This window comes from Podarcis muralis, chromosome 4 (assembly GCF_964188315.1).
Source record: "Podarcis muralis chromosome 4, rPodMur119.hap1.1, whole genome shotgun sequence".
Taxonomy (NCBI): Eukaryota; Metazoa; Chordata; class Lepidosauria; order Squamata; family Lacertidae; genus Podarcis; species Podarcis muralis.
The window spans coordinates 62,015,422-62,038,773 of NC_135658.1; the positions used below are offsets into that span (position 1 = coordinate 62,015,422).

At 41.1% G+C, this 23,352-nt stretch overlaps 1 protein-coding gene across 7 annotated transcripts in view; it reads right to left on the bottom strand.

The window, feature by feature from the left end:
- LOC114596189 (uncharacterized) overlaps nt 1–20,938 on the bottom strand; it is a 32,855-nt gene extending 11,917 nt beyond the window's left edge. Inside the window, exons 1-4 of one of the 7 annotated variants that reach the window (XM_077927403.1) lie at nt 20,455–20,938; nt 5,032–5,745; nt 4,590–4,708; nt 1,788–1,952 (exon numbers count right to left, since the gene is read on the bottom strand). In XM_077927403.1, coding sequence (XP_077783529.1) covers nt 1,788–1,952; nt 4,590–4,708; nt 5,032–5,710 — 963 coding nt within the window. In that variant the 5' untranslated portion in view covers nt 5,711–5,745; nt 20,455–20,938. Of the gene's footprint in view, nt 1–1,787; nt 1,953–4,589; nt 4,709–5,031; nt 5,746–10,952; nt 11,885–20,454 lie in introns of those variants that run through there. The other 6 variants (XM_077927399.1, XM_077927401.1, XM_077927398.1 and 3 more) reach the window with 6 other exon arrangements.
- Between the last annotated feature and the right edge of the window lie 2,414 nt (nt 20,939–23,352).

Here is a 23,352-nt window from a genome sequence, read left to right on the forward strand (position 1 = left end):
TTATTATTAAGCTTTTATTTTTTCCCACAAATTTACTTTGCATACTGGCATTCCCATACTTGTAAAAATCGTCATTGTTATATTTTGAGAGTTCAAGTATTTATTTGGATAGCTTTTGTTTATTTTTGGTGTGGTATGCTATCTCTTAGATTCATTACTGGATAAAACCTGTGGTTTTTCCATACCCATCCATTAGTTTGTTTAGCTGAGAAAATGTAAAGCTTAGAATTTTAGTCTTTGACTTTCATTGCTCTGATTACTTTACTTTTTTTCATTACTGGCTATGCGGTGGCATATAAGTGTTAATACAAAAAAGTGATTTCTCTCCTCTATATGTTTTCTTTTTACCCTTCTGTTCTTAAAGTTTCTGTGAGATAAGCTCCTATAAACTTGTGCTTACAGCCCTGACTAAGAGTCTGCAGCAACTCACTCACTGGACTATATTTATCTCTTGAGTTCCTGCCATTGCCATCTGTTTAGTGTACAATCAAGATTATCTATTTCGGAAGCATTTCAGTTCACTTGACTTGCCACTCCCCTGTTCAGAAGTCAAATCACGCAAGTACACAACCGCTTCATTAATCTATTCAATCAATTGTTCTTTAAGTATACTGTATAATATGGAGGGAGGAAGCAAAGGAATGGGGAATTACACACTTTTTATTTCCCGTGCCCCCACTTCTTTTGGATAGTTTTGCTGGTGAGTTAATTGTAGCTTCACTCCTGCAGCTGTCATATGCCTATTTAAGAACATTCTCTATTCGTTTTCGAATTTCACAGTATGCCAGAACTAAGGATAACAGCAAAGTGAAAGTGTTTCAGTTGATGAAGATGTTGACCTGGTGTGTGTAGAAAAGGAATGGGAAATAAAACTGCTGGTATCAGAATGCTGGTCTACTGATCTGTGGTGTGACCACATTTGGAATATTCCGTACAGTTCCGGTACTCAAAAAGGATATTGCCAAGTTGGAAAAGGTCCTGAAAGGGGAGAAAGAGGTGCCATGATAGATGTTTACAAAATTACACGTGGTATGGAAAAAGTGGATAGAGAGTGGTCTTTCTCCCGCACTTATACACTAGAACTCATGGAGATTCAATGAAGCTGGACTCAATGAAGATTCAGGACAGGTAAAAGAAAGTACCTCTTCACTCAGTGCATAAACAATAGGCCATGAAGCTGGATAGTTTTAAAAGGGGATTAGACAGATACAGTGGTGCCTCGCAAGACGAAATTAATTCATTCTGCGAGTTTTGTCGTCTTGCGATTTTTTTCGTCTTGCGAAGCACGGTGTCGGGAAAGTTTTGGAAAAGCTTCAAAAATCACCAAAGTCTTTAAAAACCTCAAAAAAGGCTACCACACCGCATTCTATGAGTTGCTCCTCGAAGTCAAGTCGCAACTGTATTAACGGTGTTAAGAAAAAGGAAACAAACTTGCAAGACGTTTCCGTCTTGCGAAGCAAGCCCATAGGGAAAATCGTCTTGCGAAGCAGCTCAAAAAACAAAAAACCCTTTCGTCTAGCGAGTTTTTTGTCTCGCGAGGCATTCGTCTTGCGAGGTACCACTGTAAGGCTATCAGTGGCTACAAGCCATGATGGCTATGCTTTGCCTCCACCATAGGAGGCAGTAATGCTTTTGAATACCAGTTGCTGGAAGCCACAGGCATTCAGATGGCTGCTTTGAGAATAGGATGCTGTACTAGATGGGCCACTGGCCTGATCCAGCAGGCTCTTCTTAGGTTCTTATAATGAAAGAAACTTTATATATATATATAGATGCAAATCATTCACCTTCCCGTAAAGTTTGCCATCATCTGCGTGTGGACTCTGTCCATTCAACAGTACTTGACGTTTAGCCTGCACATTCTTCATGGGTTGATGAAATTCCTGTTTGTTCTCATCTGGAGATTTCAGCAGAAACTCTGACATTGCAGGAGCCCTTCCTTTCTTTGTTGACTAACAAAAAAGAAAAAAAAGAAAGTCAAGAAGAAATTTCAAGTGTTTAATTTAATTTGTGCTGTGTAATGAGAACTGTTGCATGGTTCTGTATATTGTGACGTGTGCTGTTTTCCATGTATTAAGAATAAAGCTCTTTTGTTTAAAAAACAAACAAACCTGTGCATTTATTCAGTATACAAAGATTGCGTTTGTATATTATTATTTTTACTACTACTGAATTGATAGGATACTTTTCAGCTCCTCTGTGGTCTAGGTCCATTAAGCATCTTATAGTTAACACAATACAAAACCCCCACAAAGATTATGAAATTATGACAACTCTAAGCCATATCTATGCAACATAAGTGGTTCAAAAGAGCAAGTCAGGTGTTCATATACTAGATTCAAACTTCAGAAGTTTAGCCCTGTCTTGTGGCACCCTAAAGAGTAAGAACTTCAACCTTGTTATTTCCAACAATCCTTAAAGAAAAACATGTGGTTTTTTTACCATCTGAAATATGAATATTGAATATCTGAAATATATGAATGGTTAAAGCTTCTTATCGTATAAACAGCACAAAACTGAATAACAATATACATTTAAACTTAGATGGTACCTTCACTGCTGAGAAAAAGTTTGTGATTAGACATGTTACTGTGAATGAAACACTGCAAGTGGATTGTTAAAACCATAACAAAGGATACGCTTCTCACCCATATCCATATAACGCCTGCTTTATACCCCACAATTTGCTGATATCCATATATACTAATCTTTTGAAGATAAAGAAACTGCAGTGGTTGTTGGTTTCAGTAAAAACTCAGTGAAGATAATAAACAAATGCAGCATAAAAGTATAATTGGAGAAAATTCAGAGTGCTACAATGTAAGCGTGCTCAAAATGAGAAAAGGAGCAGAGAAATGCAAAATCTTGAAAACAGGAAACAGTTATATACATTCAGACAAAAATCCATGAAGTTTGCTTTATACAAAGAGCTCCTAAATCTTGCATCGGTGAAATACTTTAGTTTCTTTAAAAAGAAAACAACGGTAGTGGCAGATAATCATTATTTGGAAGATTTGGATTCTTCACATAAGCATATATTTTGTGCTTCAGACATTGACTGAAATGTTTCATCCCAAAGAAAGGGTTATTTTAAATATGTTGCTACCATGAAGCATTAGCTTTTGTTTAGTGCTTGATGACGGCTCTATTCATATTTTATAAAAAGAAAACCTTAATTTAACAGCACTTTACCATTTTACCTCTGCCGTTTTGTCTGGTTGGCCGGCTTTCATGATTCCACATCCAGCATCCCCAACAATCCTTGTGTAATGTCACTGCCCTCCATTTACATCAGAAAAGAGCTTTTATGTTGGGAATCTAACCATCATCAGGCCAGAAGGCAAGGCTATTGTCAAGAGGCACAGCTTGAGCAGCTGCTGCAGCAGCAGCAGCCTGGTTTAGCGTGTCCAATGCAAAGAAAACAATGGGAAAAAGGAGGAAGAACTGGAGCTTGTAGAAAGATGTTCAAACACCTGGAATTTCTTCCTTCTCCCCGCTACCATCACCAGTGCTGCGTTTTGGAAGTTTTACATTTTAGTTCAGAGGCACATATACTATTCAGACTTCAAAAAAATCTTTTGTGAGCCTTCCTGTCTGATGTAATCAAAACTATCACATATAAACAATCATAGTAACATTAACAAATACTTTCCTCATTTTATGCCGTATTTTATGGGTTTCCATGGATTTCCTTTAAAAGACTTGAACTATTTGCAGATACCTAGAAGGCAAGTATAAATCGACCATATCATGCAATAGCTGGGGCTGCTAATTATAGGCTGAATACAGCATCCATTGTCATTAACCAAAACATACTATCCTCACACATTGCTTATTGCAATGTGGTATATGAGATGTATTTGTGCCAGCCAAACTTGAGGCAAACCTATCATTTTCAAATAAAGTACTAGTTCACAATCAATCCTCCCAAACACACATCTTAAGAAAAGGAAGTCAAGTATATTCTATTTTTTTAATATCACCTCTCTGGAGTTTTTTTTGGAGGAAGATATTTTTGGTATTTTCATTTCATATGCCAGGAACTTTATGCCTTCTTTCCTGATTGCTACTGTCAGTTTTTTTATTATGAATGTCTTGCACTACCAAGGTTACAAGGACGAGCCCTTTCCATGTATATATAGTTTGGATACTAATGGTTAGTAAATAAGCTGAACCACCATATCCAAACCTTCATGTTCCAAGTTTATCCCACGAAGCTGAATGTTGGAATATAACATAGTTAAACTGTCGAATTCACTCCCACAAGAGGTAATGATGGCCAACAATGTAGTTGCTTTAAAAGGGAACAGATGAATGAGTGATAAGGCTGTCAAAGGCTACTTGCCATGATGGCTATGTTTCTTCCTCCACAGTTGGAAGCAATCTGACTCTGAATACCAGTTGCTGGGAATCACCCATGGGGAGAGTGCTCTTGGGACATCTTTCCCATGGGCATCTGGTTCGCCATTATGAAAATAGGATGCTATGATAGATCTTTGGCATGATTTAGGAGTTAATATGCATAAAGTCCAGAAACATACGTAACATTTGAATTTATATGACACTAAAGAAAATATTTTTTTTAATACCTTGTGATGATAAGAATTGCCTTCCCAACCATTTGACACGGCGATATTATGTAAGTTCTTTGCTGATGCAGCAGCTGTCCAAAGCTGGTCAGTCAAACTTGAATCTTTTCTATCAGCTGCTGAAAAAGGACACATGAAGAACATTACACGACTGAATCATTCGTTCATTCATTCATTCATTCAAAGAACCCAGTTAATTGTCCTAGTTACCTGAGTTATGAGCTGGCCTGCTTAAATGTTCTGGGAGCAGACCTGAGTGGAGACTATGGCAGCAAGGTCTGCTCTCTGTCCCCCCCCCCAGCCAATGCGGATTGGTTCAGAATTCAAATCTGGGTCTGGTGGGACCCCAGAATGCACCATGGTAGCCAGGTGGATGGGTTGTGTGTGAAGGAGCCACCGCGCCGGGTCACAACCAGCACCCACCAATGATTGTACTAGTTACCTGAGTTATGTGCTTGCATTCCAACATCTGGAAACTTTTCTGTTCTTGGGTGCAGTATATGTTTGCACTGTGAACTATCTGAAGTTTTCTTTGAGTAGTTTGCATCTTTAGGGCTGGGTGATCCATTGTGTATTACGGGAAAGGCTGTCCTGGAATCTGCAGTGTAAGCAGCCCCTAAATTATGGTTGAGCATACGAGTACATACTTTGAAAGCAACTTCATCTCCAATTATATCATCCACAACATCTTGGTTATTGTCTGATGAATCGTTATGTCCTCCTTCTGTGTTTTCTAGAGTGGCATCAGAAAAATGTGCCAGTGTGCTCTCTGATTGACTAGATCTCAAAATTTTCCATTCAAGAGGTAGGAGAGAATGGGAAGAAGTTAAAGATAATATGCTATCAGCAGAGCCTCCTAACCTATACCGTGAGCGTCTCAAGGATTCTTCCTCCTGGCTAGGTAAAGCCCGTGGATCCCAATCTGTTATCAGCACAAGTGGCTCTTTCATTACTGGTTCTTTTTCAGTGTCAGTGTGAATGTTCTCCCTCGCAGTAGCTTCATCTTCAGCATCGCTGATAGTTCTCGGAGAAGCCAACCAATCATCTGTCTCTAGATGAGCTCCCTTCACAAGATCAGAGTTTTCTGTGGTTGCATTTGATGTTGCCTCCATTGTAACCATCAGATCCCATCAACTCTGATGGCTCTTTGCGAACCCTAACAAGAAAGAGTAAAAACGAACAAAACAAACCCACAGACATTAAAAGATACATAACATATTTCAGACATACTGTGCATCTTGCAAAAGTGAGGAAATTGCTCTGCTTCTTGCTATTGCATTTTTATGCTTGTGTATTATTAAACAATATATGGAAAAATGTAAGGGAAATATATTTCACTCTTCCTGACTAATTCCATCAACGTGCTGCTGTAGAGATTGTAAAACTCCTTCTCAAAATAGTTTTCTTCCTTTTTAGTCTTAGGAGGGTGCCTTTAATCTGTTAATCTCCCATTGGATATTTATGTCCTTCTCATGCTGATGTTTTATTTATTTTATTAAATAAATAAATAAAATTAATGTTGAATCCCAATAATGTCTTCTGTGGCATTAGCTACTCCTCCCAGGTTGGAGTCATCTGCAAATTTGATGAGCATCTCAATTCCTTTGTCCAAGTCATTTATAAAGCTGTTGAACCATGATGGGCCCAGGAGAGAACCCCACAGCACCCCACTCATCACTTTCATTGGGTTTTCCCATTCCTATGCTTGATTATGTTTCCTGTGAATATTAAACCGTACATCATCACTGTAGCCATGGGACAGCATCTGCCCTGAAAGTATGGCAGAAGCTACTGAATCAGCTAGAAACTCCTATTTTTGCTATCTGCTGACAAAGGCTGGGGCATGACGCCCCATGGAATGAATGCAGACCCCAAAGACGCCACTGCTGCTGCTGCCGCTGCCAGAGGTTAGCCCTTCCTTCAAAATGCAAGTAAATGTCACAACCAGGGAACTGCTTACAAAGTGGCTTGGTGGGCAAGTGTTATTTTTAAGGTTATAATTGGGTAGTATCTGAAAACACATTAGCTGTCATTAAATGTAGCTATCTCAACTTAATAAGACAGTGTAAATTAACTGAGAGTGGTAATATTAAAACATATTTAGTAAGACTTAACTGTTAATGATTTGTGTCTATGCAATTATTTCTTAATATACATTAAGAGCATTTTTTTATGAGCATGCAGTAACTGTTCGTGCTCGTTTTAAAGTGTGTTTGGGAATGTTACTGTAAATTAAAAGAGTTAATGAAGCTTAGCATTATGGACAGCAAAGACACATCCAGTTGGAGTGCATACTTTTCTGTGGTGAAATATTGAAGTTTAATATTTAATATCCCATAGAGTATTATCTCAGCATTAGAACACTTATTTCATGCTGTGTTTTCAACACAGAGGTTAACTGTGTGAAACAAAATAATAACTAAATATTCATTTTTTAATTGGAGGTTATAACTAGAACAAGGGCTATGCCAGAAAAACTGTGACTTTCATGTTGTTGTTGTTTAGCCGTTTAGTCGTGTCCGACTCTTCATGACCCCATGGACCAGAGCATGCCAGGCACTCCTGTCCTCCACTGCCTCCTGCAGTTTGGTCAAACCCATGCTGGTAGCTTCGAGAACACTGTCCTACCATCCGGTCCTCTTTCGTTCCCTTCTCCTTGCACCCTCAATCTTTCCCAATCTTTCATAAAGGTAAAGGTAAAGGTACCCCTGCCCGTACGGCAGTAAGCGGTCCCTATTTATCTACTTGCACCCAGGGGTGCTTTTGAACTGCTAGGTTGGCAGGCGCTGGGACTGAACAACGGGAGCGCACCCCGCCGCGGGGATTCGAACCGCCGACCTTTCGATCGGCAAGCCCTAGGCGCTGAGGCTTTTACCCACAGCGCCACCCACGTCCCCCAATCTTTCATAGGCAACTTTTAATGGCTGTTTAGGTTGGTTGTTATCACCCTACTACCTTACCCAATGTGGGATATTCACTTATGAATGGGAATGAATGTTGTTCATCTTGCGTTTACCTCCTCAATTATTCAATCGGAATACTTATTATGGGTTCAGTACAGACCCATTGAAATTAATGAACAATGAACAACCTAAGTTAGGTACATTAATTTCAAAGGGTCTGTTCTGTAACTGAACCCTACCCTATGAAATAAAAGCCCAACCTAAGAACTAGCTTCTAGTTTTATTTTGTGTAGAATAATATTTCTATATAGTCAATTAATTGAAGATGCAAAAGAATGAAAAATATTTGTTCTACATGTCGTATATCTTTTGTACTGCAGATCTGCAGAATTGTGTTTTAAAGCCCATTTCTAATTTTACACTGTCTCAATGCATTAAAATGCTTGTAGCAGTTGTTGCCGATTTAAAAGTTGAGAGTACAGTGTTTCCCAATGGAATGAAGGTTAGGGGAGAGGGGTTCTTACCCAGAGGATCAGGAAAGTTAAACCAGTGTTCTAGCATCTGGGTTTCTAGTAGCAAAAACGACAGCTCAGAGATTTAATGGTGTATAGCAGCATGGGCTCTCCTCTCACAAGCAACAACCTATGTTATCAGATACAACAATGCTTGCAAGCTAGTTGACTTGCCATTAATTATGGTGGGTTTGAGATTACAGGTATAAGAAGAGATATAGCCCAGGTGTGCAAGTATCAGTCCCCTCTCCCCACAACAATTTTGAGGACATAATTATACTAGTCATTCCCCCCCTTTCCTGTGAACCATGGGACTTGTAGTTCTGTGAAGGCCTTTAAAAAGAATTATCAGCATCTCACCACAATTCCCTGTATGACTTGGCGGGGAAGTTGTGATTATTACATTTGTATTGACTGCCATAACAGTGGAGCCTTACACAGATCAGATAGCTTTGGAACTGAGTCAGGGCTGTATGGTCGCAGCAAAAATCTTGGATGTGTTTCTTCCCCCTCAGTGCTCCTGATCTTTGCTTTTGACTCTTCCACAGAGGAATGTACATACTGATGGCAAGCTGTTTATGAGAAAGGAAACACTGCATATCTTTTTAAGACCGTTGCTCTCTGTGAATTGTATGGCTTGTTTGTTTTTCTTGCATTCATATCCTGCCTTTCACAAGAACATAAGAAGAGCCCTTCTGGATTGGACCGAAGGACCACCTAGCTCCGTATTCCCAGTGCATCCAACATATAGGAAGCCCACAAGCAGGACCTGACTGCAACTCCAGTCTCCCCACTTGTGACTTCCAGCAACTGATATTCAGAGGCATACTGCCTCCAGCAGTGGGAGGAGGCGATAGCTCGTAACCATTGATCAAACACAGGTAGAACACAGTCATCATAGCTAACAACCATTGCACATGAATGCCCATAATCCTCTTTCAAAGCCGACACTGTTAGTGGCCATGACAACATTTTGAGGAAGAAGAAGAAGAAGAAGAAGAAGAAGAAGAAGAAGAAGAAGAAGAAGAGGAGTTTGGATTTGATATCCCGCCTTTCACTCCCTTTAAGGAGTCTCAAAGCGGCTAACATTCTCCTTTCCCTTCCTCCCCCACAACAAACACTCTGTGAGTGAGTGAGGCTAAGAGATTTCAGAGAAGTGTGACTGGCCCAAGGTCACCCAGCAGCTGCATGTGGAGGAGCGGAAACGCGAACCCGGCTCACCAGATTACGAGACTACCGCTCTTAACCACTACACCACACTGGCAAATTCCATACTTTAACTATGTCCTGTGCGAAGAAGTCTCTATCATGCACTGCTTGCCTTTTTCCTGAAGGAAAAAGCCCCAAATTTTGTAACATTTTCTCAAAGGGTAGATGCTCCAATCCCTTGATCATTTCGGTTGCCCATTTCTGAAACCTTTCCATTTCTACATCTTTTTTTTTTTTGTGACGAGGTGACCAGACGTGCACACAGTATTCCAAATGTAAGAGCATTATAATATTGGCAGTTTTATTTTCAATCCCCTTCCTAAAGATCCCCAACATGTAATTCGCCTTCATCTGCAGTCCCGACCCAACCCTGCTTAGCTCCAGCAAAGCAGTAACCTCAGGTGTCTTCAGATCATACCCTTCCAGCACACAAACAAAACCTTGTGCAGACACCATTTGCATGTGAAAGTCATGGACTCCCTTGAGGTTCAAGAAAAGCCATAAACAGGAAGGTGTCGCAAAGCTTGTGGTAATCAAATTTATTACTTTCCTCAGCAGGGAAATTATACTGGATCCATGGTGATAGATGATTTTCCCTTTAAAGAGAGACTAAATACTTGTAGTGGGAAAGCAGAAACCACTTGGGGCAGGCATCAAGCCTGTCTGGAATAATGTCAATCAGGACAAAGATGCTGATCTATCAGCCTTGTATTCCTAGTAATCTGTTATAAGGCAGTGGGGAAATGGATAATTTCCAGCTTTGAAGAAGTAGTAACTCAACAGTTTTTTTCCTGTTTACAGTGCATTTCTTAGCAACATAAGGCTACCGATGCATTATCCTTGCCCCAACCAACTTCTGAAGCATTTTGACTCAAATAGGGACATCTATCTATATAGTTAGCTATTTATATTCATATCCCAAGCCGGGGTAACAACAGCATTAAAACAACCAACTATAAAGGAAATATTTAAATCAGGCAGGCCTGAGAACAGGCATTCAAAATGAATGTGGTATACCAAAGAAAATGAACTCAAGACAGCCAATCCTACCTTAGAACAAATAAACAAAAAACCCTGAGGTTGAGTATTTCATACAGTGGCCTCTTCATCAGCTACAGAAAATGTAGTCCAAATTACTCTCCAAAGGGAGATCATAATAAAGAAACAGGAGGCTGCCATTAAAGACTAGTTTTGAAATTTGCACGCACCAGTGGAAGAGGAATAGACTAAAATAGTTACATTTTAGAGGGCACCAACGTTTATATTTGGAACTATGATTTGAAGTGGATATGAAGGAAAAGTTGAAGTATAATCTGAGTATGATTGGTAGAAGATTAACCCCACTGACTCGTCACTTGTAAGGTTCTTTGGGGTGTGTTGGTGTGGGTGGGTTTATATATACCGTATTGGCCCGAATATAAGCCGCACCTGAATATAAGCCACCTCCCTTCCTTGCTGCTCCTGGCTGCATACTGGGGGGGGGGGCGCTGTGTTGCTGGGGGGCCTTTCCCCTTCCTCGCTCTCTCCCTTCCCTTGGGGGAGAGGACGGGGGACATGCTTATTTTCTTTCCTCAGTCTTTGAAACATAACATATGATTGCCACAGCTAGTGCACACAACATCAGTTGTACACACAGCAAATTAATCATGTAGAAAGATGTCATGGATAAATTGCGACACACAAAACCCTTTCACTATACTCTGAAGTATCACGTTTTCTGTATTTTGCATAGAATTTACCAGAAACGCAGAGAGTCTTGAACCTCAGAGAATGGCCATTCAACACAGCTATTTAATCTTTATTGCAGTGAAATGTCTCAATTGAAGCAGATGTTGATGAGGCCATCTGGAAGTAGTAGTGACAGGACAAATAAGTAAAATGCAGTTCTTTTTTTTTACTGCTCCCCAAAGAGGCTTAACTAAAATGTCCTTTTAATTTAAAAGCATCTGGAGCTATTTATCACAAACAGTTTAACAATGCTACTGGCTGTTATGGGAAAATACAGAACAAAATTGACTACAGAAGGTTGCAGAGCCCACTGCGGAAAATAAAGAATGTATGTTAATTGTGGTTTCTGATTCTTTGTTATACTCATAAGCATGCTTTAAATCGAATGTCTAAGGAGCGGTTTCTCAAACAGGGCTACCAGTGCACTGTCCCACCAAAATCTGTCCCCCAAAATTCCCTTTAAAGACCATAAATCTATACCTTGTAAGTGACTGTGCGGAGAGGTGATTGCCTAGCTCACTGCAAAGACAGAAACAATTCAAAGGGGAAATTGCCTTTCTGCACAGCCAGTCACAAAGCACTGCTATGCAAGCAGGTCTCCACCTCTTGTCTCCAGGTTGGGGCACATTTTACCAGGGCTGCTGGATCCTCAGTTTGGCCAGATTTCTATCTTTCTCTTGGATGGCAGCACTACCCAATCAGGACACACAATTAGCATATCAAGACATGTCAGATTAACAAAGGTGTCAGGGTGGACCTACAGCAGCCCCCCAGAGCCAGTCACAAGAATTATGCTTTTGCTGTTCTGAGCCTGTGCACTGGTAATTGTTTCTTTGTAGGCTGCAGAAACATGTTTTGAGAGCCAACAAGGCAGGAATCTTTTCAGTGTTTACAATCTGTGAAATCTGTTATCCTGTGAACTGCCCTGAGACCTGTGGGTATAGGGCCGTATACAAATTAAATTTAATAATAATAATAATAATAATAATAATAATAATACAACCTGCAGTAGCAGCCTTATTATTATTTTTACTAATATGTGGTTACAATTTAGTTTGGCTGTTGAAAATGTAGTGCATTTTTCATATGGACTTATAGAATGAAGCATTTTCATAGACTTTGAGGGCAGCAGACTCCAAAATTTCCATTCTTGGGTAAGGTATATGTTGAGTATCTGCTTCTCCTGCAGCTCTTAAAAGCATAGGTGTATGGAGAAAAGCAAGGTCTACTGACTCTGATACAGTAAGCATAGATATCCATGTTATATAAATGTTGGATGATCATTAATATTATCATCACCCCAGAATTTACCAGATGCTTATTGTAAACAGTGATGTCAGAGGGAAACGAAATGCAGAAATGTAACTCTCCCCCCTCCCGTCTTCAACAAACAGGTACAGATAAATTTACTGAGCCTACTCAGAAGTAACCTCCATTGAGTTCAATAAGGCTTACTACCCCCAGATAAGAGAGTAGAAGGCTGCAGTCTTTGTTCATTTTGTGAAATAGTGCATATGATTTCTGACTAATTTCTAAGGAAAGATATTACCATCCACTGTTGAGTAAAACTTCTACATGCTAGGATTATTCTCCAATAGAAATCACTAGGCCCAATAGAGACCACCTGTCACTGATAAGTATAAACTGTCACAGGAACTAATAAGCACCCACTGGAAAAAAGCCTTCTGTACATATCAGGAGAAGGAAGTTTGCATGCTTGCACTTTATGTACAAAAGTGACCACAATACCCACCCATGGTTTACAACAGCAGTGGGAAAACTTTGGCCCATGGATCTAATTATGCCCACCAGGGCTCAGTGTTTGGCCCACCAAGGCATTGTGGGCAAACTACACTCACTTTTCCTGGTCTCAGAGTCATATATAATGTCAGGTGAATGTAATTTCAAGCTGTGGCTAAAGGAAGAGAATCAGGAGGGCAGTCACAGTGTGCTCCACGTTCTTCATTCTCAGCCAAAAGTCAGTGCTTTTTCCATTTTGTGCCTTTTTCTGCCCAAGAGAATGAAAAAGGCAATTTTCAACTTATACCTACTGCAAGGTTACTTATATTGCACATGGTTTAAATTCATTCCAAGCAGGTATCAAATCACACAATTCTAGATGAGCTAAAGGTTAACTATGGTTCTAGCCTACAGTTTGCAACTGCCATGCTAATTATTTTGTTAGTAGTTAGCTCTCTGTTAGCCACATTAGAAACTCTGCTTTCATACATTGGAGAGTACGATACTGGAGAGTTTGTTCCCTTTTTTGGATATTAAAGACTTCTGAAAGGGTCTCCTCAGTTTTGGAGAATTAAAAATGTTCTGAATATTCAAACTCATTGGTCCAAATTCTGCATATTTTTTGTGTTTTTAAAAGCAACATTTAAATTTGAGGGTAGAGCTATGGTACACTGCAATTCTATATACAGTGGTACCTCTGGATGTGAACGGGATCCGTTCCGGAACCCCGTTCGCATCCTGAGCGGAACGCAACCCACATCTGCACGTGCGCGGGTCGCGATTCATCGCTTCTGCTCATGACGTCATTTGGAGCGTCTGCGCATGCGCGAGCAGCAAAACCCAGAAGCAACCCGTTCCGTTACTTCTGAGTCGCCTTGGAACGCAACCTGAAAACACTCAACCTGAAGCGACTTTAACCCGAGGTATGACTGTATATGTAAGAAAGTCCCATTAAACTCAAATGGACTTATCTGTGAGTAGAAGGCATCTATAGGATTCAACTGTATGTTTTCAGAACATGAATGAGAGAAGGAAAATTTAAAAGCTTCCACAGATATAAATTAACACAGTTAAAACCCTTAATGAGAAGTTTGTAAAGAAAAAGAACAATGATATAAAATGTGTTCTTTTTTCTCCATGCAAAATGAAACTTTCTGGAGAATTGGGATCTTGTTATGACCAGGAGAAGGAATTGGGGTATATTTATTATTCACATCATCTAAAAGCAGCAGATATGCAATATACATATTGAGAATTAACCTTCTTTCCATTCTTACTGACAAAGACTTCTGTGTAATCTGAAAGGCTGCACCTGCAGAAGCTGGCTGTAACACAATGCTCATCTATCTGCAGTGATGTATGACACAAGAGAAGAATAAGGGAAAAAACACATAAAATGAAGTCAGGAGGTGACAAAACTGTAACAGAACCAAAGGCCTGAGGGATAAATATGTTTTGAAGTGAAAAAAGGAAGTGAAGGTTAATTAAACAATATCTGACAGCTCAATTTCATATGCGGCACATATTGAACAATGCAATGGATCAGGTAATTCTCAGTATGCCCATAGGCTTGCCATATGTTCAGTAAATTATTCAAAACCATCAATTAATATTTACACACTGAAACCTTCTCCAACAAAGCAGCACACATACTGGAGAAGAATTCACCAAGAAAAAAGATAAATCTGGATTTAGGGGCCTGGGTTTTACTTTGGCATATATTTCAGAATTCTGAGGCAAACAAAGGCATTATCCCTAGTTACAGTACCTAAGGCAGCTGCCTACACATATTCATATTTCTTTTTATGCTTTATTCTGTGGAGATATGAATGCGAGTGGATTATAGATTTGCTTAATGAAAGTTTTAAAATAGAACTTATTTAACAGGATATGAAGAATGTACTGAGCTGGAAGATGTTCACTTTCCAGAAACCACTATATAGTGTACAGATATATCCACTCTGTACGTAAGAGGGAGAAATTAGATGATTGTTGCTAAGCAATTTGAAGCGCTTTTCCTTTAAACAGTACACAGAATTCTCGTTCCATTGGAATAGTTATACAGGAGGTTAACTGAATGTTTATTTTCTTCCTTTTGCTTTCATTTTCCCCAATATAAACATTTTTAAAAGCAATTTTTAGTTCTCCAATTTGTGGTCCCTTTGCATAGAGCATTTGACCATCAACTTGACAGCTATAGAATTATTTTGCTGTCTCTCCCATTATTGATTTAAAGCCTCCCAGCATTTAAAGCCTCTGAAACATTTATTACCTCTGGAACCTTTCTTAAAATCAAAATCTCATCTAGTTTTTCAAGTATATCCACATATTGCTTCAGATATTGAAGAAGATATTAGAATCTGAACATGCAATGCCTTAGATTGCAGGTGGAGGCTGAAGCTTGCATGCAAGGATTTCCAAGCATTTTTGGTTGAACACACTTAGAAACCTCCCCGTGACTGGAATCCGTGACAAGGCAGAGCTCTGGCCATGAGTAGCTTTATAAAAAAACAGACCTCTGCAGACATCTAATAGAGGAGCATACCTAGGGAGGTTGGAGATGTGGCTTGTGTGTGCAGCGCTGTCCAAAGTTTAAAAAGTCATATTGAGTATTTAGTGACCTGGATTTCAGGCTGTTTATTTATATTATTGCAGCTGAAAAGGCTTCTAAATTAGTGTGGTAGCAGTAATGTTTAATTATTCAAAACTGTGTAGGAGGTCTTTCTCAGACTTCTTTTGTTGTTGTTGTTTAGTCGTTTAGTCGTGTCCGACTCTTCGTGACCCCATGGACCAGAGCACGCCAGGCACCTCTGTCCTCCACTACCTCCCGCAGTTTGGTCAAACTCATGCTGGTAACCTCGAAAACACTATCCAACCATCTTGTCCTCTGTCGCCCCCTTCTCCTTGTGCCCTCCATCTTTCCCAGCATCAGTGTCTTCTCCAGGGAGTCTTCTCTTCTCATGAGGTGGCCAAAGTACTGGAGCCTCAGCTTCACGATCTGTCCTTCCAGTGAGCACTCAGGGCTGATTTCCTTAAGAATGGATGCGTTTGATCTTCTTGCAGTCCATGGGACTCTCAAGAGTCTTCTCCAGCACCATAATTCAAAAGCATCAATTCTTCGGCGATCAGCCTTCTTTATGGTCCAGCTCTCACTTCCATACATCACTACTGGGAAAACCATGGCTTTAACTATACGGACCTTTGTTGGCAAGGTGACGTCTCTACTTCTCAAGATGCTGTCTAGGCCTGTCATTGCCCTTCTCCCAAGAAGCAGGCGTCTTTTAATTTCGTGGCTGCTGTCACCATCTGCAGTGATCATGGAGCCCAAGAAAGTAAAATCTCTCACTGCCTCCATTTCTTCCCCTTCTATTTGCCAGGAGGTGATGGGACCAGTGGCCATGATCTTCGTTTTTTTGATGTTGAGCTTCAGACCATATTTTGCGCTCTCCTCTTTCACCCTCATTAAAAGGTTCTTTAATTCCTCCTCACTTTCTGCCATCAAGGTTGTGTCATCTGCATATCTGAGGTTGTTGATATTTCTTCCGGCAATCTTAATTCCAGCTTGGGATTCATCCAGCCCAGCCTTTCGCATGATGTATTCTGCATACAAATTAAATAAGCAGGGAGACAAAATGCAGCCTTGTCGTACTCCTTTCCCAATTTTGAACCAATCAGTTGTTCCATATCCAGTTCTAACTGTAGCTTCTTGTCCCACATAGAGATTTCTCAGGAGACAGATGAGGTGATCAGGCACTCCCATTTCTTTAAGAACTTGCCATAGTTTGCTGTGGTCAACACCGTCAAAGGCTTTTGCATAGTCAATGAAGCAGAAGTAGATGTCTTTCTGGAACTCTCTAGCTTTCTCCATAATCCAGCGCATGTTTGCAATTTGGTCTCTGGTTCCTCTGCCTCTTCTAAATCCAGCTTGCACTTCTGGGAGTTCTCGATCCACATACTGCTTGAGCCTTCCTTGTAGAATTTTAAGCATAACCTTGCTAGCGTGTGAAATGAGTGCAATTGTGCGGTAGTTGGAGCATTCTTTGGCACTGCCTTTCTTTGGGATTGGGATGTAGACTGATCTTCTCCAATCATCATCCCACAGAAATAAAATACTGGGGGACGGGGGGGGGGCAGGTGAGCACCACCTTGCATAATTGACCACATGACACAGTGCATGCACACCATTTGAATGGCAATGCCTATCAAACTTGTGAGGCCCTGGCCTCCTCAAATATTTGGGGGGGGGGGGGCGGGGCTGAAGGGACCTTGGCCCCTGGGAGTTGGTACCTATGCATAGAAAGGAATGCTGAAAATCCCATTTACTGTAATATGCTTTGGTATCAACACCCATACAGAAGGTTTTACTGGAAGAGTTCAATTGGTGCTAGTGGATTATTACTGTGGGCTAATCAGGGCTAAGAATAGTAATAAGCTCATCAGAATTGTCTCTCACCAGTAGTTTGCCACATTATTTGGTACTGGCTTGGGACTGCTTTCCTTAATCACTTTTCGTAATTCCCATATTGAATTTTAAATTCACATCGCAATTTGACAGAAACTGATAAAGAAGCTTACTGTAAATCTAGTCAGAAGCCATACAAACTTGTTAAGACATCATAAATCATGGACAAATATGACATTCAATATATTTTGAAATCCAGGGTGTGATGAAATCAGAATCAAGGCACAGCTTTACAGGCATCAATGGCTGAGTGAATACTTCCCTGGGAAGTCAACATGTATTTTTATGTTTTTATATTGTAAACCATCCTGTGATACTCAGATGGAGGGCAGTATAGAAATTAATGAATTAATTAACAAACAAAACTCACATTGATTATAATGGCACTGGATAGCAGAGGGCAATTAGGAAGGTATGGGTTATTTGTAGAATTCTTTATGTATTTAAGAGAATAAAAATGGCTTTCTGAAATTTCCTTCCCAAATCTACTTTGGAGAATCAAAATGAGAGTGAAATGACTATTTCTTAGCTTTATACACAAACACAAACACCCACACACCCAATAAATCTCAGCCAGCAATGTCATTCCCAAACTGTGAACAGATGTCTATATGTACTTTTTTATGTTTTACTCTATTTTTTTCAGACAGAAGAAGAATCCAGTGAGATCAGACTAGACACCCATTCAGCCTAGCACTGTCTTCCTAAAATGACCAATCAGACACCTATGAGAAGCCCACCAGCAGCACATACGTACAATAGCACTCGCCTGCTGGTGTTCCTCAGTAACTGATATTTTAGAGGCATACTGCTTTTGATACCGGATGCAGTATATATTCCACGAATTTGTCTAATCCCCTGTTAAAGTCATCCTAGTTGGTGGCATCGCGCTATGTCCATAGCTTAATTACGTGCTATGCAATGATGTACTTCCTTGGGTCTTGTCCTGAATATTCCAGCATCTGGAACCATTGGATAATATCAGATTTTATAATTATGCAAATGGATTTCCATATGGTGCCTGATTTTATACGTTGCTTTAATATTTTCTACTCTAAAAGGCCCAAACTTGGTAACCATTCTGCAAAGAGGAGCTGCTCTTTGCTCCATCCGGCCCCTAAATCATTTTAGTTACATGTTTGTGCAGAAGCATGGGGGAAAGGGCGTGCTGGCTCCATCAGCTGGTCAAAAAAGAAAAAGAAAAAAGAGCTACCAACTCAAGCAATGATGCCTTCAAGGAAAGATCATCCTGGCCCCAATGGATATAAGTGCCTGCTCATCTCTTTGTTTTGCCCTCAAAGAACTGATATATCTCCTCTACCTTTGCTTTTCACTTCTCTTGTGCTTCTTTGTAAGCCTGATGGCACTGCGTCTGTCTGTTTTTTAATTGATGTGAGATGTTTCAGGAGATAATTACATGAAAAACAGGATAAAGGTAGTGTAAAACTGAGATTCCTCTCGATTTGATTGACACTATATCCTTGAACTAGGGACGCGGGTGGCGCTGTGGGTAAAAGCCTCAGCGCCTAGGGCTTGCCGATCGAAAGGTCACCGGTTCGAATCCCTGTGGCGGGGTGCGCTCCCGTTGCTTGGTCCCAGCGCCTGCCAACCTAGCAGTTCGAAAGCACCCCCGGGTGCAAGTAGATAAATAGGGACCGCTTTCTAGCGGGAAGGTAAACGGCGTTTCCGTGTGCGGTTCTGGCTCGCCAGAGCAGCGATGTCACGCTGGCCACGTGACCCAGAAGTGTCTCCGGACAGCGCTGGCCCTCGGCCTCTTGAGTGAGATGGGCGCACAACCCCAGAGTCTGGCAAGACTGGCCCGTACGGGCAGGGGTACCTTTACCTTATATCCTTGAACTATAGAGTGACACCACTCCCTTCCCTATCCTTCTTGTAAAGCAGACATAGCAAATCTGCAACCCAGATCAGGCACACTAAGCCATTGAGATGGTTGGTCATCCTTGACCCCGTTTACTGGCAATCCTTGCAGCCACCCCCCCCCCCGGATAAAAGTCCCTCACCTCTCTAACCCAGTATACCCACCCCACCCCCCCACCCCGTGACAAGAAAGGGTAGTGCACACTGGGCAAGAAAGAAAGCCTTTTGAATCCCCCCCCTCAAATCTCTCTGTGTGTGGTATCTGTGGCGAGTGCATGTGCTGTTTGTGAGATGGGGTGTGTGTGTGGATGGGGTAGCAATGCCTGCTTTAACAACACCCACTTTTGCTTTGGCCATGCCCACCAGTGGCATGCGGGCCCTCAGAGGGCTGGCATACAGTGAATGCGACTTTAAAGCCGAAAAAAGTTAAGTCACCACTGCTATACATGGCATTTTTATCTAGAGATGACCATATCTCACCCTTCATTCTACCAGGTTTCCACAATGCCTGGTGTACTTATGTTCTCCTTTAACATCAAGCACTCCAATTACTCCATTTGGGCTCAGAATCATTCAGCAATAGCAGAGAAACATCCTTCTAAGCACCCTAAGTGCCACCTCAACAAGAGGGAAACCCAGCAACCAAACCAGTTTCAACATCCCTAAAAACAAACACCCCAAACCCCACTTTATTTAAGAGCTACCATTTCTTTGCAGCACCAAGTTATTACGCCGGCAGGTGCATTTGAACACTGTGTTATCAATCCTGCTGGCCACACGGTTTTTAAATTGCTAGGATGCTTCGCACAACTTTTTTTTTTTAAGAGAGATACAAAATGCAAGGAGCCACCTTGTGGATAATCTGTTTAGGGGACCGAAAGAGGCTTTCATTAGAATTACTGCATCAAATACAACCTGGAAGAGGAGTATAATAATAATAATACCCTCAATGCAACCAGATATGAAGCTGTTAGACGCCCACAGAGGAAATCACCGTGACCATTCTCGCTCGCTATTGCTGCCGCATTAAACCCTCCGCTCTCCTCCCACCCCATAACTCCCTGCGCCATCAATGCTTCGGCAAGGATCGCAGGGGAGTCGCCGACCTGCTTCGCCCCCTCCTCGCGGGAAGCTGCAGCTTTCGAGTGAGGGGAAGGGCTATTTCCTCTCGCTGGACTGGTTTTCCTACCGCATCCAGTCCTGCCGCGTCTGGGAACAACACGCGAATTAGCTAGCGAGGCAGAGCGCGGAAGCCCGAGGCTGCAATCTCGTCTCCATTTACACGGGAGCAAAGCCCCGCCGAAAACGCCCCCTTCCTTCCCAGTAAACAAGCCGAGGATTGCTCTGTCGGTTTCCCCGTTTCTCCGCCACCTTCTCCCTTCCCGCCTTTTTTTTACTCTGGGAGGCTCCCGGCGGCGACCCTCTCTACTCACCCTCTGATTTTCCTCCAACTCTGCCCATTTTGATGCGCCTTTGCTGAGCCTTGTGCGGCGCGCGCGGCCTGACGCCCGGGGAGGAGGAGGAAAGACCAGGGCCGGTGCCGAGCTGCTGCTATACCGAAGTACAAAAGCAGGTCGGCGCTTGCTTTCCTCCCCGCTCAGGCTGGCGGCTTTCTGAAAGCATCATGGCTTAGCCCCCAGTTCCCCTTGGCTGGAAGGAAAGGCCGAGGCGGCTTGTTCACCAGCTGTGGCGACGCAGCCTGCGCCTCCCTGCTCGCACGCGCTCCCTCGGGATGGCCGGGGGCCAAGCTAATAATAATGCCCGCTTCGCCGGCTTTTCACAAAAGCTCCTCGCTCCTCTTCACAAAAACAGCTACTGCCCCAATGGCAGTGTTTTTTTTGTTTTGTTAGCTTTCTCTCACACGAGGAAACGCATCACCGGAGAGATGCTTCTGCAGAGGTTATTCGAAGGAAGAGTCTTTGCATAGTCTTAAGCGCCCTCATAAGGTTACCAAGCAAAAATTTAAAAAATATAACCCAACGCTAAGGAGAACCGTCACATCCTATGTGTAAAAATGGATTTCAGAAACCGTTTACTCAAATGCCTTCCTTCCACACATATGACCCAAGAATGGTTTAGTCCTGCAATTACTGAGATTATTTGTATATTAAGTGTTTTTATCCAGTCTTATTGTTTGAATTCTTGTCATGGCATCATTTCGTGATTGGTCAATATATTTGATTTGTTTTTCTTCATTAACCGAGTTTCATTTTCCTTAGTGGCCTTTAGAAGCAGATTTGACTTGACTGTTTCCCCCAACTCCTAAACACCACCTGAAATGAGGTCAGATGGGTAACTTTGAAGGTATTTTTAGCAGTGAGGATATACAGTGCTGACTCATTTATTATTTTGCATCAGTAAGGACACACATAATCTGTAAATGAAAATGGAACCTGCCCAGGATGCCTGAACTGAAAGGCAGTCAATACACTTTGGCTTTGAAGCTTATTGGTCTCCATGATGTCTTCCTAAGAAAAGGCTCACTAGCACTGTCATTTATGCTCTGTCAAATGATTTGGTCCTGTTTTAAAGTCACAATCTTTTGTTCAGAGCTCATCAGTGACATAAATATGGTTTAGGACACCTTGAGATTTGCAGAGGTTAATGTTGTATTAAATTGTGTTCCAAGTCCTTTGGAATTTGACAGACAATTTAACTGGCTTCTAAGGCCACTCATGGTGGATAAACATCTTATGACTCAGCTGGCAGCATATGTGGTGACCTTCCATAAATGCAAGAAAGCTAATAAATTTTCTAACATGTAGACTGATTATATAGATCCTTTTGCTTGAATGTCAGAGCACTGGTTTACTATGGACCACCAGTTATACCTTGTCTTCTTTCCTTCCTCTCCCTTGAATTTCACATCTCATACCCACATTTGTTTAATTCAGAAATGCAGAGGATTTGTCAAGTTTCAGTTCTCTACAATAATTCATTTCATCACATCTGTAAATAACTTGCAGTCAATGATATCACCATGTTCAAGTTTATTATTACAGTACAGCTGCTGCCTACTGCTGAGAGCACATTACCTTCATTTCTCTCAAAACAGGGGTAATATATTTTGTTAATCAGTTGCTCAGTGTGAAGTGAATGAATAATAGCTATTCCTTCAGAAAGAAGCTTCAGTTGCAGCATTATTTTTCTTTATGCCACTCCTAAATAATGTTCCTTCTCCATCAACTAACTTTGCCAAGAAGGTGAGGCCAAGCTGTATTAAACAATTAATGCAAGTTAAACATTGGCATTTTCTATTACAATTACTCCATAGAGATTTAATTATAAGGTCCCATTTAATCCTTTATATTTTTATGCAGAGAAATGTATTTTAATTAAAACTCATGCAGCAGTACAATTACTTGGTAATTTGATAAATACATGCAATTAGAACTTTCTTCTGGTTTTGGGAGTCATACATTTTTGGCATGTAGTTCTGCAGTGTTTAAAATGATTCCTAAGAACAAATATAGAATCCGCTTAGAATAATAATTTTTTTTCTGTTGAGATATAGAATCCAGCCATATCTGTGTCTCAAGTATAAACCTTTACATGTCCATATTTCTAAGAAACTATTTGTGAATGCACTTCAGCCAAAGTTAAGCATTCTTAATTAACTTGATCTCACTGTGAGATTCACCCCTTCCTGAGCTCTGTGTTAGTTAGCAGTGACAAAGGCCAGTAGTAATAGGTTTAGGATTATATTTCCGCCTGATGTGAGCTAGGGAAGAGAGGTTTCAGTCTGCAGCGACAATATGGAGAAGGTGAGGTCAGGGCACAATGTGGGCTGAGAGTTTGAATCCTGGGCTACCACCTTAGGAGAAGCAATAACCTATTGGTGTGTAATGCTTTGAACCCCTAAATCATAGGCTCAGATTGTATATATGTGTAAATAAACCATGTATCATAAAGACACCACCTGGATACCTGGAATTGTGCACTGCTTGTGGTGGCATGTAACAATACCATTCCCAGAGAATTCAGGTGTGTGCAGAAGTTTTAGCAAGTAGAAAGCAGCATAGAATAAGGCATTATTACAAGCTTCCATCTAACCATGCTCTATTTTCTTTCCCCCTACTTCATTTTCATATTTCCTCTAGCTGCTTTTGAACGGATGCAGACCTGAATTTAATATGAGCAATTGTTTTTATGAAATAGCTTAGGGGTGGAGAGGGCGACAGGGGGCAGGAAAGTGGGGTGGAATAACCAGTTACTATTATGAATAGACGAAGGCTTGAGATCTAGGGTTCTCTAATACAGCAGAGTTGAAAAGATAAAAACTTGTTTTTAAAAGTACCAAACACTATTACTCCAACAGAAGCAGGTCGTCA